The 15,698-nt window shown below is 34.2% G+C and overlaps 2 protein-coding genes across 2 annotated transcripts; one reads left to right on the plus strand and one right to left on the minus strand.

The window, feature by feature from the left end:
* Window positions 1–721: 721 nt before the first annotated feature.
* On the minus strand, window positions 722–5,773 carry LOC143588369 (eukaryotic translation initiation factor 4E-1-like). The gene is made up of 5 exons (XM_077069389.1): window positions 5,429–5,773; window positions 1,392–1,557; window positions 1,175–1,300; window positions 1,037–1,102; window positions 722–949 (listed from the first exon to the last, which is right to left on the minus strand). Exons 1-5 carry the CDS (start codon window positions 5,725–5,727, stop codon window positions 899–901), a joined length of 708 nt encoding a protein of 235 aa, XP_076925504.1. The 5' UTR covers window positions 5,728–5,773; the 3' UTR covers window positions 722–898.
* Window positions 5,774–10,894: 5,121 nt separating this feature from the next.
* Window positions 10,895–13,922, plus strand: LOC143588370 (plant cysteine oxidase 4-like). Its single transcript, XM_077069390.1, has 5 exons — window positions 10,895–11,288; window positions 11,966–12,111; window positions 12,183–12,330; window positions 13,327–13,536; window positions 13,661–13,922. The coding sequence occupies exons 1-5, from the start codon at window positions 11,189–11,191 to the stop codon at window positions 13,768–13,770; spliced, it is 714 nt and encodes a 237-aa protein (XP_076925505.1). The 5' UTR covers window positions 10,895–11,188; the 3' UTR covers window positions 13,771–13,922.
* Window positions 13,923–15,698: the final 1,776 nt, after the last annotated feature.

Here is a 15,698-nt window from a genome sequence, read left to right on the forward strand (position 1 = left end):
GGTAGGTGGTGAAACGATGGTGGTGGAGAATGATGGGTGGTGGTGGTAGTGGACAGTAGGTGGTGGCGGGTGTGAAGAGGTTTGAAAAAGTTGGATATTAACTTATTTTTTAAGACCATAAAAGCAATTTGCACTTTTCAGATCTTTAAAAAAAAAAAAAAAAGCTGTCCAAGTATATGTTTGCACGCCACAGACATAAACCCATTGCAGACCTTTTAAACAAAAACAAGCACCAAGTTAAAAAGTATTATTTGTCAAAACACCGTCGCATTAATGTTCTCGTGATGTGATGCATGGTTCATACGTGACGCTAAACATGCATTAAAAGTTGAGGTGACAATTCATAGGCCAACCTTCTGTTGTGTTCTCGTTAGCCTTTGGTTTGCAAGATTCCCAACCTTCTGTTGTGTTCTCGTTCATAGCACCAAGCCTCTCGCCAGTTCAAATGGCGAGACCCTTGACTAAGCATGAGGGTGACCAGATGATAAATGTGACATGGTGACTGGGCAACGACACTTCCCATCGCCATTTCAAATGGCAGCAGGTTACATCGTAATAACAGTTCAAATAGCGAGCGCCTTGACTAAGTGCGACTCTCTCATGTTGACTGACTGTCACGTTCATATTAAGCGCCTCAAAAAGTCACGCAAACTTTCAATTAATAAGTTGTTTCCTATGCTTCTTTCAAGAGAATTTAAGAGTAAAGAATTTAAGCGCTTTAATAACAGGAAAACAGAAATCTAACGGTAGAATACGCAACAAACTGTCGGAAAATGTAACATGGATTGTAAAGAAAGATGGTCAATTAAATCCATCAATATCAGAAAAGAAAAAAGATGTTTAAACTTTCAAGTCCACCTAAAGTTGCAATTTTAAGCACTACAAAAACATACACACCTCACACTGTGTACTTGTTTTTCGCACCTCTGTCAAGCTTCTGCGCATCTTCCTGTGCAACAAAATGCAGAACGTAAGTAACAAAACAATCATCGAAATCCAAATATTTGACAAGAAAATGAGTGAGTGAAAAGGTTACATGAAATATGAAGCCTATTGTGTCACTGTAATCAAGAAACTCTTTCCACTGTTTCCCTATGCTCATCTGCAAACAAATACAATATACGCTTAGAGATGACCATCTCAAAACATCGGTTGGCTTTAGTTAATATCATACCTGAGCACTTTCATTGGCAGCATTCTTGGTCCACAACGATATTTTTTCCTGCCTCGGTCTGACATTTACAACTGCTCCACATATATCATCGCCATGATCAAACTGTTCACCGATCATTGCTAGCAACTAGTGTGCAGATAATGAAAGTTAGCAAGAGTATATACACAAGACTCTTGAAATGAAAAAAAAATGATAAAAGAGAGATTTAGGAGAGTACCGTATACAGCCAGCAATTATCAGACTTTGACTTGGGAAAAGTCATAGTCCACTTCCCACCGTTAGCACACACGGGGTCCTCCCACTTAGGCTCAATTTTATCTTTGAAGCAATAAAAGTCGGCTCCATTAGCCAGCTTGCTTGGTCGATGTATATTGTTGTAAAGGCTGCATTTTAAAGAAATTAGCCATAACGATTGAATATAAAAAAGATATGATAGAAGATCCTAAAGCTATCAAACTTCAAATGCTCGAAATAACCTGCTAATTGAAAAATATATATTCTAGATTCACATGTAATATATGATATTAAGATGCGAAATTCAATAAAAAGATAGAAGAATAGTATTTTGAATATCAAGGACATTTTGGACATTTTGCGAATTGGAACTAATACACTCAAAACAAGCTCAAGTACACCAACAAGAGATTAAACCTAAATATTTAAATTAATGTAGCCTTTGTATAATTCTATCTTGATTACAAGTCTACAACTTGATCTTTTAGTTAATCATATGTAAATTTTCAACTCAAACTAAATAGCAATATAGCGGAGTCTTAAATCTTTTGATGTACAGGTCAAAATATGTAATTTTGTGTGTGCCGAGTTGTGTCTAATCATGTTAATAAAATCCAAGTGTTTCAAATATGATTACAAACTATATTATTACAATGCATATCTAACTTTTGAACAATTTGAGTTATAAATGTTGGTATGCATTCAAACATACATCATGAAAAATCCGACCCGTCTCCAACATTTACAAAGAAAAGACAAATACACAATACATACATAACAATCATAAATTCATAATATCCCCCTATGTTACCTACTTGATGATGAAATGCGTCAATATACAAATAGCAAGATGTTACACGGCTGTCTCAAAACACAAAAACAATACTATCCTAATTCCTATATAGTTATATGAGATGAAACATAAAAATTATGTTAAATGCTTGTAAATGATAATACATACACTTGTATAATTGTATCCATATTGAAACATACAAATCAAGTAACAAATTCTTGAAACCCTAAGTCAATAACCAAGTCTTACCAAATAAAAATATCATCCACTTCAATCGTTCTTGAAACACACATATATCATTCAGAAAACCAAACCATTATTCAAAAAATCAAAAAACCATTCAAAAAATAAAAAAACCAAGCCAACAAGAAACAAATTCATGAAACCCTAATCCAATAACTAACTCTTAACAAATTAAAATCCTCATCCACTTCAAACGTTCTTGATGTATACATCATATAAGAAACAACATACAAGTATTACAATCCCTATCTAATGTACATCAAATTTTAGTTGCCTCAAAAAAAATATATATATTCTAGATTCACATGTAATATGATATTAAGGTGCACAGTTTAATTAATAATAGAAGGATAGCTATAACATGAATGTCAACAGTATTTTGGACCTTTTGCAATATGAAACTAATTATCTCAAAAAAAAAGGTCTAATGGGCTTTGAATAACTCTATTTTGACAACAATATGTATTCTAGATTCACATGTAATATGATATTAAGGTGCACAGTTTAATTAATAATAGAAGAATAGATATAACAGGAATGCCAAGGGCATTTTGGACCTTTTGCAATATGAAACTAGTTACCTCAAAAAAAAGGTCTAGTGTGGGCTTTGAATAACTCTATTTTAACAAAAACTTGATCTTTTACTTAGTCATACGTCTGTTTTCTAATCAAACTAAATAGCAATATAGCATTTTTCTTAATCTTAAATTTTGATATACAAGTCCAAAAAAACTCAAAACACGTAATTTTGTGAGTTTGTTGGGTCGTGTCCAATCACGTTAATAAAATCCAGGTGTTTTAAATATGATTAGAAAATACAAACTAAATTAAATTATTAACACAATGATAAACCCGACATGTTTCTTGTCTTATTAACTTTTCTTTATGTTATCCACAGACCCATTAGAATAAAAAACTACTAATATTAATACAAATCTTCACATTCATTGAACTCATACAAGCTAACCAACATTCACAGAGAAAACACAATACAAAAATACAAAACAATCACAATAATGCAATATCACTGTATTTTACTTATTTGATGAGAAATTACATCAACATACAAATCGAAAATATTAAGCAGTTTTCTCAACCACATAAAACATGCATATCTACATAAGATGCAACATTCAAACATCTTAAAGACGCCTGTAAATGATAATACATACAGATATCATTCAGAAAACCTAACTGAATCATAACAAACTTAATTAAAACCCTAATTCAACAACTAACAAAACTAACTCCAAATTCAACTTCAAACTGTTAACAATCATGTAACTAAATACTAATTAAACAAATGTAATTAACTACCTCCAGAACTACAGAAACAAAACTAACAAAACCTAACTGAATCACAACAAACATAATTAAACCGAACTGAATCACAACATAGGGCTGGCAATTTGTGTCTTAGTAGGTTTAACATGGTAGAAACGGCGCGCTTAACACAAGTATCAAACATGAATATGACTCGTTTAACTACTTTATATGTCATGACTATAAGACAGTTTTAAGTTTAATGTACCAATAAGGGAGAATGATGGAGTCTAGCCTAGTAGCCTACTAATTTCAATTATTTAGGAAAATAAAAAAATCACATACCACACGTTTTTGATTAACAGGTCTTATTGTCTCTTAAATAGGTACCCAATTGTCAGCCCTAACACAATTAAAACCCTAATTCAATAAGTAACAAAACTAACTTCAAATTATTAACAATCATGTAATTAAACACTAACTAAACAAATATAACAAAAATATCACACAAATCTTCACATTCATAGAACTTGTACAAGTTAACCAACATTCACAGAGAATAGACTACAGTACTGCACACAGATACATAACATTATAGCAATCATAAAATCACCTTCTTACTTTTTTTATGAGGGACTGCATCAACATACAAATGGCAATATGTTAGACAGTAGTCTCAACCACTTAAACAATACAATTGTACGCAACGTTCAAACTTATATAGATGTCTGTAAATGATAATAAATACACTTGTATAGTTGTATCCATATAAAACATACAAATATCATTCAGAAAACCAAGCCAACAAGAAATAAATTCATAACACCTTAAGTAAATAACTAAGTCTTGATGTAGACGAGGCCTGTAAATGAACCGAACATTCAGTGAACTGTTGGTGAATCGTTCGGTGGGAAACTCGTTTAACAAACATGACACGTGTTCCGTTTGTTCATTTATGTTCATGAACGTTCGTTTATGTCTGTTTATTTATGTTCGTTTATATATTAATAGAAAATAATGAAATATTATCTGGATGAATCATCTACTTAAAGGTTTTATAGTTGTTAATTTGTGTTCAGTAAAGTGTTTTCATTTATGTTTGTTTGTGTTCATTTACATTTGTTCATATACGTTGATCTATGTCCGTTTATCTTTGTTCAATTATGTCCGTTAGATTTTAAACAAACGAACATAAACAAACACAAATGCTCATTTTTTAAATAAACGAACACGAACATAAATATTTGTTCGATTAAGTAATCTGTTCATTTAAAGTGAAATGAACGAACACGAACACTCCCTTGATCGTGTTGGTTCGATTCATTTCCTTCATTTACACGCTTTCATTATTCACATTGATGAATACATAGGTCTCAATCTCTAGGCTCTGCCGATTTTATTTGTGTCCATGACCCGTTCGTGAACACATTCATTTCCTTAATGAACGAACACGAACATAAAATCTCATTCGTGAACACATTATTTCCTTAACAAACGAACATGAACAAAGCCTTGTTCGTGTTCGTACGGTTCGTTTACAGCCCTACATTGTAGACAACAGATTAAACATGACATATTCATATTATAATCGAAAGTAAACACATCAAAGCACGTAAAAATAATCAAATAACATAATCAAAACCCTAACTCCAAATTCAACTTCAATTTATCAACAATCATGTAATTAAACACTAATTAAACAAACATAACACATCAACTACCTCCAAAACTCTTCCACAGTGGCAAAAGTGTAAATAGGCCGCATAGAACTACCCCAAACCGCCTGTTTACCCTTAGCGCTAGGGTTATCAAACCAAAACGTCCACGAATGCTCCAACATATGCTGCTGCACTACGGCCGTGCCGGAATCCGCCGCCGGAGCGTCACCGTCGCCTCCGCCGTCGACGATCTCGCCGTCTTCCGGCTGCTCGCCGTCGGATTCTTCTTCGCCGTCCGATCGAGCAACGGCGATGGTGTTGTTGACCGTCAGATCCTCTGGTTTTGCTGCTTCTTCGACCATTTTTGCTTTCTCTCTCTAGAACTTGGTGTTTCTCTCTCTAGAATTCAGTTGATCTGGAACTGTAATTGGACGGTGGATGTGTGTTGTAAGAATAGTTGGGTTGGTGATTGGGCTTTGTTGGGTGGTTAGTGATTAGTTCGTCCATACTGAGCCCAATGAGAATAAAGAGTTTTGGGTCTGGATAGAGGATCACAAAATACCTGGTTCCGGACCCGACCCGATGCTGAACCGGAACCGATTCCTACCCATACCCGATTTGCAGGTAGGACCTAGTATTAGATTTATCCCCTGAGACGACCCGGAACCGGAAATACCCGGTCAAAACCCGACCCTACCCTACCCGAAACCCAAAAAAACCGTAAGGCTGGCCAAAACCCGGTCAAATACCTAACGATACCCAGAACCAGTTCCTACCTATCCCGGTTTTGACTTTTGTTAACCGGTTCCGGGTAAAAAACCCCAATTTGTGCACCTCTGGGTCTAGAGATGGGTAAAGTGGTTTTTTTTTTATGAAACGGCTTCGGGGTTGGTTAAAGTGTTTATTATGAATGGATGAAAGGTTTGTTTACATCTCAACCTCCCTATCCTGGGTCTGCTGATAACTTTTGTTATTTGTGGGATTTGTTGCTAACGATTAGTAAATCGTTGGTATATAATTTGTCTTGTTAGAGCATTCACATCTAGGGATGAGCGTTTTTGGTATCAATATCGTATTCAGTACCGGTATTCCCCGAATTTTGCACGAAATACCGATACCAAATATTTCAAATTTTCAGGATCGAGATTTTCGGGATAGGTACCGGTACTTTCCCGAGCTCGCCCTTATTCACATCTTGCCCCCCATTAATAACATTATTCTTAAATTTGAGGTAAAAGGATTAAAAAACAAAAACAAATAAAGCACCTCTGCATCTCATTCCCATCCTCATCCGTACCCGTATTTTTATGGAAACAAATCAATCCCTCAAGCTTGGTTCTTATCCCCCATCGCCCCCCCCCCCCACCCCACCACCAACAACACACACACATAAAGATGTTAGGGGTCCGGGTAGGCTATTTTTTAAAAGTGAGGTTGCAACTTGTCTCCACCCAGTTACCACGGGGACGAAAACGTACATTAATATTTATTTGAGGTAAAAAGATAGTTATTATATTTAGCTGATCTTCACCCTGTGAGTACCTTGCAAAAAGTTCTCTAGTTTTTAAAATAATATTTCTTTTTATCTTTATCTATTACTTCGATTACATACTTTTAATTGTCGATACACATGAATAATTTATTATTGTTTTTTTAAAGCACAGAAAATAATATAAAATTTAACACCACCTGTCTATAAGAACATATAAGCGAGAAAAAAAAAAAGAAAAAAAAACAGTTACATAAAGAAGCGTATATTTTTAAGCCACTCGACCTAACAAATCTTAACCTTTTGATTTCTATTAACAAACAAACAATGAAACAAAAAATGGACTACATATGATCTACATCTAATGATCTACATCAATATATTAGAGGGCATTGAATTGGTTCTATGAATTTTCTGATAATGGGTTCTATTGTTGTAATAAATAAATAAAATAAAGAAAGTTACCTCCAAGAAGTCGGTTGTAAAAACAAAAAATCCTGCATATATTTTTGGCATTTTATAATTGGTTGATGCAAGCCAGCTCACGTGAACAAATTCAATGGATCAAAGGTACAAACAGCAGATTTCATCAAACAAATATATACGGCCCACCTAAATTATTTGAACAACAAATGTACCAATTAATAAACAACTAAAAACTATTACTTAATAATAAATAGGAAAATTGGTTTTAAATAATCTCAACTATCACTTTTTGGCAAATAACATGTCCAACTTTGCACTTGGCTGGTGGCAGTCCTAACTAAAGGGGCATTTGTTCTTAACGGGTCGCGACTAACAGATGTTAACCCCGTTAGTGATTTGCTGACGTTGACCTTCTTCTCCTGCTGGAAACTTGCAACTCGCCTCCATTCTCCCTAATATCATCACACCGTCTCCCTCCCTCTTCAAAACACATCGGAAATTTGAAAATAAAGTACATTACATCTTGTTCCATGGCCAACCCCCATATACCAGACCCGATCTTATTTTTCAAAAATTCGAAATCAATGTTACACGATCTACAAAATAAGCATAAGGCTTTTGTTAAGGGGGTCAAAACGAGCCGAATGAAGTGTCAATTACCTCGAATGACGCACGATTGACGAGGGGGGACTTCGCCGGAGACAACAACGGTGACACGCCGGTTAGGTTTCGTATGAGGGGAAAGATAGAAAGAGAGAGACGGCGTAACGATATTAGGGAGAATGGAGGCGAGTTGCAGGTTTCCAGCCGGAGAAGAAGGTCAACGTCAGCAAATCACTAACGGGGTTAACATCCGTTAGTCGCAGCCCGTTAAGAACAAATACCCCATAGTTAGGACCGCCACGAGCCAAGTGCAAAGTTGGGCCTGTTATTTGCCAATAGGTGATAGTTGGGATTATTTAAAACCAATTTTCCTAATAAATAATGTATAAACGTTTGCAAAATATTACTGGCATGGTTGGTATGTTTTCTTTTTACCCCAAACCAAACTGACCGGTTAACATAAGCGCATTTTATGAAATAATAAAAAAGTTAAATGTAAAACCAAACCAGTGATCGGTTTAATAGTTATAAATCGACCCATAAACATGGGCGTGGTCCGCGTGGATTGATGACTTGGTACAAACCCACGGCATATACCTTATACCAAATATAGGTTATACAGTCATGTGACATTTTTAACATGCACTATATACAACCTATAAAAATGTGTGTATAGAGGCCCATATAACTTTTAGGGTCGTTTTCGAGATTTCAATTGCCTCAAACGAGTACTAAAAAAGAACCTTATATATAATATATTTTCTTCAAAGATAGACGGTAATCTAAATAACAATAATCAAAAACAAAATTACTAATAGTAAAGTAGACTTGAGCATAAACCCGATCTGGACCCACCATGTGTACCCAACTGGGAACTGGAGCAATCCTACCCGACCTGCAGGTATAACCTAGGTTGTAGTTCCTTAGAGAAACCCTACCCGGACCCGGACCCGGAACCGAAACCGGTTCCACCTCTACCTGGTCAAAACCCTGACCGACCAAAAACCCGATCATACCAGAATTGATTCTTACCTATCTAGGTCCTTGCCTTTGTTGACCAAACCCGAAACTGGTTAAAAAAACAAGATTTGTGTACCTCTAGAATAAGGAGTAAAGTCTATTGAGCTAATTGGTTGGTTGTGTGCAAACTTGAGTAACTTCTAAATTTAGCTATTAATTGATCGTGAGCTTAAATAACCGGGCTAAATTTCCTTTCCGTTTTTTTTTTTCAAAAGTTAAATAAATATTAAAGAAACATGCTCTCCAAGTCTCCGTTACCTATAAAAAAAAAAAAAATTCTGGTCCCCTCTCGATAACGGGCCGGGCCCTCAACGGGACCTACCTCTAAGCCGCCCCTGATAACTTTATGAAACTCATACACGCCTTATGTCAAAACTTACACAACTCGTATAATATAACATTTTTACTTATATCCTTATACGATGAGTATAATACGATGAATCTAGTGTTGCTTACCTATAAATTTAAGTTCATACCTTAAACGGACACCACCTATACGAAACCAAACCTGGTATACAACAAATTGGGCTTTTCTTCTCACCTAAAAAAGAAAAAAATTGTGTTGCGTATATAGTAGTGCCACTTGTTGGTGCAGGCAAGAACGTGGCATTCTCGTGAATTCACCTGCAAACCAAGGACAACATTGTCAGGTACTCCTCCTCCTACTGCTACTCAATCAATCAATCGTCACGGATCTCTTTAACCCATCAATTCAATCCGACCCATTTAACCCTCTTTTCAATTTTCTTGATTTCAATTCCAATTTCGTCAAATTGACATGCTTCTGACTGTGCGTTTGGTTCACGCTTTCTGGGTTTTCGGTTTCTGATTGGGTTTGATCTTTGGGTGGTTCGATTGCACGTTATTCGTGTTTGATTTGGTGGGTTTTGATTCTTGGGATGAAAGCTAATAGGGTTTTGCTTAAAAATTGAATCTTTGATTTGGGTTAAGGTTTATTGTGTGGATTTTGAATTGGTTTTGTTCAGGGGTTTTGATTATGGGGTTTGCACCGCAAAGGTGATAATCTTGATAGTAATGCATAAATTTGGAATCAGTTTTTTTTTTTTACAGGTTTAATAAGTTTTGCTGATAATTTACTAAATTGTTTGTGTATATCAGTATATGTACATTAATGGGTTCTTTTACTATAATCAAGTAGTGAACTTTGTATGTTAAATGTTCTGCACAAGTGTTCAAGACTACACATAATCGTTTTTCGATGAAAACGCTAGTCCTGTTCGTGCAGGGCTTATGATTGGTGTTCTTTTTTTGTTTTAATCTGTTGATTGTGGTTTTCACTGTGCAAAAGTGATAATATTGCTAGTAATGCACAAATTTGGAATCAGTTATTATTATTATTTTTAATTTTAATAACTTTTGCTGATAAGTTTACTAAATTGTTTGTGTATATCTGTATGTACATTAATGGGCTTCTTTTACTATAATCAAGCACTGAACTTTATACGTTAAATGTTTTGCATAAGTGTTCCAAGATTTCATTGTTTTCACATAATAGTTCTTTGATGAATGCCGGTCCTGTTCGTGTAGGTTTTCTCAGTGTTGTAGAACTCGTAAAGGTTCTAGTCGGGCGGTGGGATACCGACTAGTGATTAATAGGGATTAATTGGATTGGAAATTTATATGTTATTTTTCAGAATCATATACACACGCGCACACAAAATTTTATATATAATTTTTTCAAAATACGTATAGTTTTTCAATTACTTCAAAGATTTTTACCTTTTTTTTTGTTTTACCAATTTTGGCCAGTTCCGATTTAGGGGCCGATTAGGTGAAACCGATTAATCGACGCCTAAACAGGATTTTTACAACACTGTTTTTGGGCATTTTTCTTTTGTGGGTCATTTATATTATTACTTGATGTGAGGATATATAACGGATAACAATGAAAATGATATAAAAGAATGTTAATTATGTTAGCTTATCTTTCTGTAAAGTTAAACAAGTTGATATAGATTTGATTTTAAAGCTGCAAATTTGTGATTTTGATTTGTATATGCAGTGGTGAGAACATGGAGCGCCTTACGAATTGATGGAGATGTGGATATATTGTGGTGAAATTGGAAAACATTGTAATAGTCAATTAACCAATTGTGATCCTGATTCACTCCAAAATATCATTTCCAAAGGGGCTTTTGTGTATTGAAAGTTATTTATCTAGTCGACACCGTTTACAGCGTTTTGCAAGAAACAATATCTCTGCAGAAGGGGGATTACTACTACTATTATTATTTCGGCTTTTGGGTTCTTGTTGTGATTAAATCATGCCTCAAATACAAAAGCTTTATAACGCCTGCAAAGCATCTTTATCTCCAACCGGACCGGTTTCAGAAGACGCGCTTGAAAAAGTCCGTTCTCTCTTAGGTAAGGCTTTAAGGCTATTTATTTGTTTCTTGTTTTGTATGTTATCGCTATCTAATTATATGCTGCTACATTTTTGTTTTCCTAAATTAGCATATGAAATGATTTGCCTTGCCCACGAAATCTTGTTAACCTTTTCAAGTCATTTTGGATTTGTTGCCAATGAATCACATGCATTAGTTGTGATTTGTGAAAATGGATCAATCTGACGAAACGAGAAAAATACTCAAAAGTTTGTCAAAACATATAGCGTTTACAACCTTCTAAATTGTTTTATTCAAGAAAGTTGGAGCATTATTATTACCATTGTTTATGTATTATGTAATGATATATTAATTATTCGTTATCTTTAAAATTTAAAGAAGGGAAAGGTGGAGGTTCTAAAAATTTACCTACTTTGTTCTGAATATGTTTCGACCTGTATAATTCACAAAGATATCGTTATATTGTTTTGTACATCTTTGTGTTCGTTTCTATTTTCTAAGGACATATCAGTCTATTTCAGAATGGTTCCGACTTCTGAGATATTAATGTTCTTTTACTGATATGGAAATCAAATTAATTGTTAAATTAACGGGTATTTGATTTAGTAGCTCTTCCGTATACACTTGTTGGATGTTTATAACTTGTTTTAAATAAATTTTAACCTAAATTTTTTTTCTATTTTGTAATTGGATCAGACAAGATCAAGGCTTCAGATGTAGGACTGGATCAGGAAGCACAATTAGTACGTAGCTGGACGGGTCCTGTGACTGAACTTAACGGCCCCAATCGATCTTTGCCACCAATAAAATACATCCATATTCATGAGTCCGAGAGCTTCACTGTAAGTTCAAAAAAAAATCACATTTTTTTTCTCGTAAGAGACTGAATTTTCAATATTTATTTTATTTGTAGATGGGGATATTTTGCATGCCATCTTCAGCCATCATCCCGCTTCATAATCATCCTGGAATGACGGTTTTTAGCAAGCTTCTTTATGGATCAATGCATGTAAAAGCATATGATTGGCTTGATGAACCCGCATCAACTGATATGTCACAAGGTATTATCTTTCTTGACTATAGCTTATAAATATGATTAAAATACAGCGGGTCGGCCAGCAAATACTTTCTTTATCCAGTTTTTTAAATTTATAAATACTTAAGTGTTTTAAATATGATTAAAAATAGGAACTTTGTCAAGAAAGCTAACCAAAGATCCAACTTTGGGCCTTAAAAATATGTATTATTAATTATTATACAATGATAATAATAATATTAATAATAATAATAATAAACCAGGATTTTTTTATTAAGTGATTTAGAAGGTCTTGTGATCTTGAATACACTTTGGATGAGTTTTGACTTTTGACCCGTCTTCTTTTTTAGTTAAATCTGTGAACTAATTAGCAGTAAAATAATCCCAAATCGAGTCATTTACAGATACGTGGGTCAAAATGGTCACATCTAGTGGTAGTATTTCATGTTCAGCAGGAATATCTGTGTTGTGTGATTTGAATACAAAATTGTTATTGTAACGCATCCTCTGAAAATGATTTCGGTTAGAAATTATTGATCTTCATTTAATTAAATTTCCCGATTAAAAGTATCTGTTAAACCAATTGTTCAGTTATGTGAATGCATACTCATTTTATTGCTAAATCATTGTTTAATTTTAATTTAGGTACATGACAATGTGAGGTAATATCCATAATGGTTGAGGTGTTTAAAGTGTGTTTTGAAAATATCATTGTTTTGTTTAGTTAACCGATATGTTATGAAACTATAAGTATTATGTTGACGAATCGATTATGCAATTGAAAACAAGTCTAAAAGCAGAGTGACCTTACCATCTATTTTGCCTGCATAATGTAAAAAAAAAATAATAATAATTATGTTTTTATTCCTAAAGAATAAAACACGTGCAACGAAAAACATAGCTAAAATGAAACTGGATCAAACGGGTTAAAGTCAGTCTTTTCTTGACACTGTGATTGACTGATTGTTTATTATAATTATTAGCACTATTTTTTTTAACTTTTTTTTTGTTTTTCCATCAGCGAGACCTGCAAAACTTGTTAAAGATGGTGTGATGACGGGCCCTTGTGGGACCACGATCCTGTACCCAACTAGTGGTGGCAACATCCATTGTTTTCATGCCTTAACTCCTTGTGCCATCTTTGACATCTTGTCACCGCCTTACTCATCGGAGGACGGGCGGCACTGCACCTACTTTCGGCGGTCAACCGAAGTAGTAAATACTCTACCTGGTGAATTTAATTCTTTTTTTTCCATATATCTTGTTCTTCCAAATAGTATGTGTCAAAAGTTGTATGTTTGACCTCAAAAGTCAAAGTCAAAGTCAAAGTCAACTTTCATTTTTCTTTTTTGAAGGTACAATTGAAGTAGACGAGTCAGAAGTTGCGTGGCTGGAAGAATTTCAGCCTCCGGATGATTTCGTGATTCGAAGAGGTCAGTACAAAGGTCGCGTTATCAAGACGTGAAATGTGTTATTCGAATTGTCAGCATCTGAGGTGGAGGTTAGCTTTGTTTATAAAGATGCTGAAGGGCAATAATGTAATTCTATTTGTTATGCAGACTTTGCATGCATATACAACATGATATAGTGTCTAGATTATTTATCTTTGATTATACTCATTTTATGCTTTAAGTCATGTCTCTATAGGCTTGCGTGATGCTCTTTCTTTTTGACTTGTTGAGAGATTTTTCACATTTCGGATCAAGGTTTTGAATTTTTTTGTTTTTTTTTTGAACCGCTAAATATGTTGCGCTCAACAGGTTTGATCCCTTGACCTCCTATTTTACACTTATTTAATTATTTTTCATTATAACTATCAAGAAAAGTTTGAACCTGTAGAGGGTGTCTATAGGCGCGCAAATTGAGTTTCGGGCCCTACCGATTTGGGTTGGATCAGCAAAAGTCAAAACACGGTTCTTGCCAAACTGGGTCGTGTTGGAATCGGTTTTACAAGACGTGTATGCAAAGTTTTTAAGAGAGACCACAATTCAAAATATGTTTTAAATAAAGCTACAAAAGCTTAAATTGGTAATTAAAATACTTGTAAATTGTACAAATTATATTTGTCAAATAGCTAACGTAATAAAATGTCATTAATGAATTATGTGTATAACCAACATTCCCTTTTAGTCTTCCATAACACACCCCTTGTCAATGTCCAAGATGGTGTTTGAAATCAAATCGATGTCTTTCTTATGAGTCAAACAAAGGAACAAAAGTATCAGTCTCGACCGGGAGAAGTGGTGTCAGTTTCATTTCGCTAATTTCTTTTTATAATCTTTGTTGTTTAGCTTTTCCCTTTTTCAGGCTACCTGCCTTTTGTAATTGGTTACTCTTTGGTTTTTTTTAATATATATGGCTTTTTAAAAAATAAAAATAAAATAAAAAATATATATATAGTTATCAATACATTTTTGTAATTATTTATTAAATTACACAATGTTTTTTTTTCTTTTTATATTTTTTCAAATTTACCTATATTAAGGCGGGAACTCCAACTGCACACACACACTCACTTGTTTTAAATAAAGCCTGAACATATTCATGCTCATAATAATAATAATAATAATAATAATAATATCATCTTCTTCTTCAACCAACACATTCTGCATATAATCACACACACTCAATCACTGCAAACAACCAACACATATACATTCAATTCAATTCAATTCATTCTCTCTTCATTCCACCACACACACACACCAGTTCTTGACTCAAGATCTTCACAATTTTACGGTAACGCTTCGATCAAACCCTAATTACTTCGTTTATTATGATCTGTAATGCATAACTTATATTATTTGATCGGTTATTAAGTCTTGTTTCTGTTAATTTCAAGTAATTTGTGGTTAGAATGTTTGGAATTGAATGTAATTACTAATTAGGGTTTATGATCACGGATAATTAGGGTTTCACTGCTTCAAACTCTAAATTAGCAAAAGAATTGATACAAGAAAGGATTCAACTCATAAATTAGAGATTAACCAATGGTCAACCAGTTCGGTTAGATACGTTTATTAGCCGGTTAACTGGTAATAACCTATTGAAATTAGCCTTATTAACATTACTTGTATAGACTTTTTATGTTCGGTTAACTGGTTTCGGTTTTTAATCGGTTACTAACTGGTTTCTACTGTACCGGCTAATACTGGTTTCTGTTTAGTTAACCGATTGTTGGTCAAGCGGTCAACCAGTTCGCTTCGGTTATTAACCTGTTAACCAGTAATAAGCTATTGAATTTAACCTTAACTTATTAAAATTTGCCTTATTGACATTAACTGCATTGGCTTATAATTGGTTAACCCGTTACAAATCGGTTCCTGTCTCAAAAGTCCAAACTGGATCCTAGAAACTGGTTTGAATCGGTTACTAACCGATTTCTACTGTAGC

Source organism: Bidens hawaiensis, unplaced genomic scaffold (assembly GCF_021521415.1).
Source record: "Bidens hawaiensis isolate Kalapana, Puna unplaced genomic scaffold, B.hawaiensis_p1.1 tig00036348_1, whole genome shotgun sequence".
In the NCBI taxonomy this organism is placed as follows: domain Eukaryota; kingdom Viridiplantae; phylum Streptophyta; class Magnoliopsida; order Asterales; family Asteraceae; genus Bidens; species Bidens hawaiensis.

Coding starts and splice junctions, on each gene's coding strand:
- LOC143588369 (XM_077069389.1), bottom strand. CDS start 5,727: ATGGTCGAAGAAGCAGCAAAACCAGAGGATCTGACGGTCAACAACACC. Junction 1,558..5,428: donor ACTGTGGAAGAGTTTTGGAG/GTAGTTGATGTG, acceptor TTTAAAATGCAG/CCTTTACAACAATATACATC. Junction 950..1,036: donor CAATAGGCTTCATATTTCAT/GTAACCTTTTCA, acceptor TTTGTTGCACAG/GAAGATGCGCAGAAGCTTGA.
- LOC143588370 (XM_077069390.1), top strand. CDS start 11,189: ATGCCTCAAATACAAAAGCTTTATAACGCCTGCAAAGCATCTTTATCT. Junction 12,112..12,182: donor ATGAGTCCGAGAGCTTCACT/GTAAGTTCAAAA, acceptor TTTTATTTGTAG/ATGGGGATATTTTGCATGCC. Junction 13,537..13,660: donor AGTAGTAAATACTCTACCTG/GTGAATTTAATT, acceptor TCTTTTTTGAAG/GTACAATTGAAGTAGACGAG.